The sequence below is a fragment of the Eimeria acervulina genome, genomic scaffold (assembly GCF_000499425.1).
Source record: "Eimeria acervulina Houghton genomic scaffold, Eah_scaff870, whole genome shotgun sequence".
In the NCBI taxonomy this organism is placed as follows: Eukaryota; Apicomplexa; class Conoidasida; order Eucoccidiorida; family Eimeriidae; genus Eimeria; species Eimeria acervulina.
The window spans coordinates 12,501-13,964 of NW_013547101.1; the positions used below are offsets into that span (position 1 = coordinate 12,501).

The window sequence follows — 1,464 nt, forward strand, 5'->3', positions numbered from 1 at the left end:
GGCAATTTCTAACGACAGCAGAAGACCACCGCATGCAAAAATACAAATTGAATTTCTTTTGAACAAAATGCATGCAACTCCCGATACACTCCGAGTACTAATAAACCCTAATAAACCCTAATAAACCCTAATCAACCCTAATCAAACCCTAATTAAACCCTCTTAAACCCTAATAGATAATAATAAACAATAATAAACCCTAATAAACCCTAATAAACCCTAATACATTTTTTTAAACAATAATAATAAACCCTGATAAATCCTAATGAACAACAATAAACCCTCATAAACCCTTGTAAACCCGTTTAAACCCTTATAAACCCCTGTAAACCCTAATATACCCTCATAAACCCTTTCATTCCCTCTAAACCCTTATTAATCCGCACCACTAAAGTCTAATAAACCCTATTGCGTACGTTCGTTCTGCTGCTGATCCTGCTGCTGCTTTTGCTGCTGCTTCTGCTGCTGTTGCTGTTGCTGCTGCTGCTGCTGCTGTGCACATCAGGAGCTGCAAGAGCTGCTAGAGGAGTACTGCAGCAGACGGCAAGGAGAATGGCTGCGAGAAACACCGCCAACTGTTTCACTTCGAGAAGAAACTGCAGAAGGAGATACACTCAAGGTAAATCCTAAACCCTAAACCCTAAACCCTAAACCCTAAACCCTAAACCCTTGGATCGAAATCCCGTCTTCTTTAGACGTTTCCTATTGCAGCTTCCGGCTTTTGTGAGAATAACGAAGTAACTATAGGCTAGCCAGCTAGCTAGCTAGCTTATAGCTAGTTAGGTGGATAGCTATCTTATATCTAGTCAGGTGATAGCTAACTAGCTAGCTAGCTAGCGTGTTAGAGGGGTAGCTTATAGCTATATAACTTATAGCTAGCTGGCTAGCTAGCTAACTTATAGCTAGTTGGCTAGCTAGCTGACCAAGTAGATCTAAGATAGCTAACTGCTTTCCAGATAGCTAACCATCTAGCTAGCTACCTACCTATTTACCTACCTACCTTATCGCTAGCTAACTACTAGCTAGCTAACTTATAGCTAGCTAACCTACAGCTAGCTAGCTAGCTAGCTAGCTAGCTGATATGCGATTTGTTTTTAATGAAATGTTTGCCGCAGATTGTCGTTCAACTGACTCACCGCAAAAGCCACGACCACCCCGGCTGTATACGCGCCTCCACCAACGCTTTGCGCTTGTAAACCCTAAACCCTAAACCCTAAACCCTAAACCCTAAACCCTAAACCCTAAACCCTAAACCCTAAGCGGCAGGTCTACAGCCTTAAACCCGGAATCGTAATGCTTACTTACGTCTACACCCTAAACCCTAAACCCTACACCCTTCATTTTGGGGGGCGAATCAATCCTGTCTGGCACTCTTTAACTCTAGGGTCTAGGGTTTAGGGTTTAGGGTTTAGGGTTTAGGGTTTAGGGTTTATTTATTTTTACAGGGCCCTAACAAGACACTCA

The 1,464-nt window shown here is 42.5% G+C and overlaps 1 protein-coding gene across 1 annotated transcript in view; it reads right to left on the reverse strand.

The window, feature by feature from the left end:
* Window positions 1-502, reverse strand: part of EAH_00051140 (hypothetical protein) — a gene marked incomplete at both ends in the record, with an annotated part of 805 nt that extends 303 nt beyond the window's left edge. Inside the window, 2 exons of the mRNA XM_013391250.1 lie at window positions 1-97; window positions 417-502. The exon at window positions 1-97 is cut by the window's left edge and continues 303 nt beyond it. Of these exons, the coding sequence (XP_013246704.1) occupies window positions 1-97; window positions 417-502 (183 nt within the window). The remainder of the gene's footprint in view (window positions 98-416) is intronic.
* Between the last annotated feature and the right edge of the window lie 962 nt (window positions 503-1,464).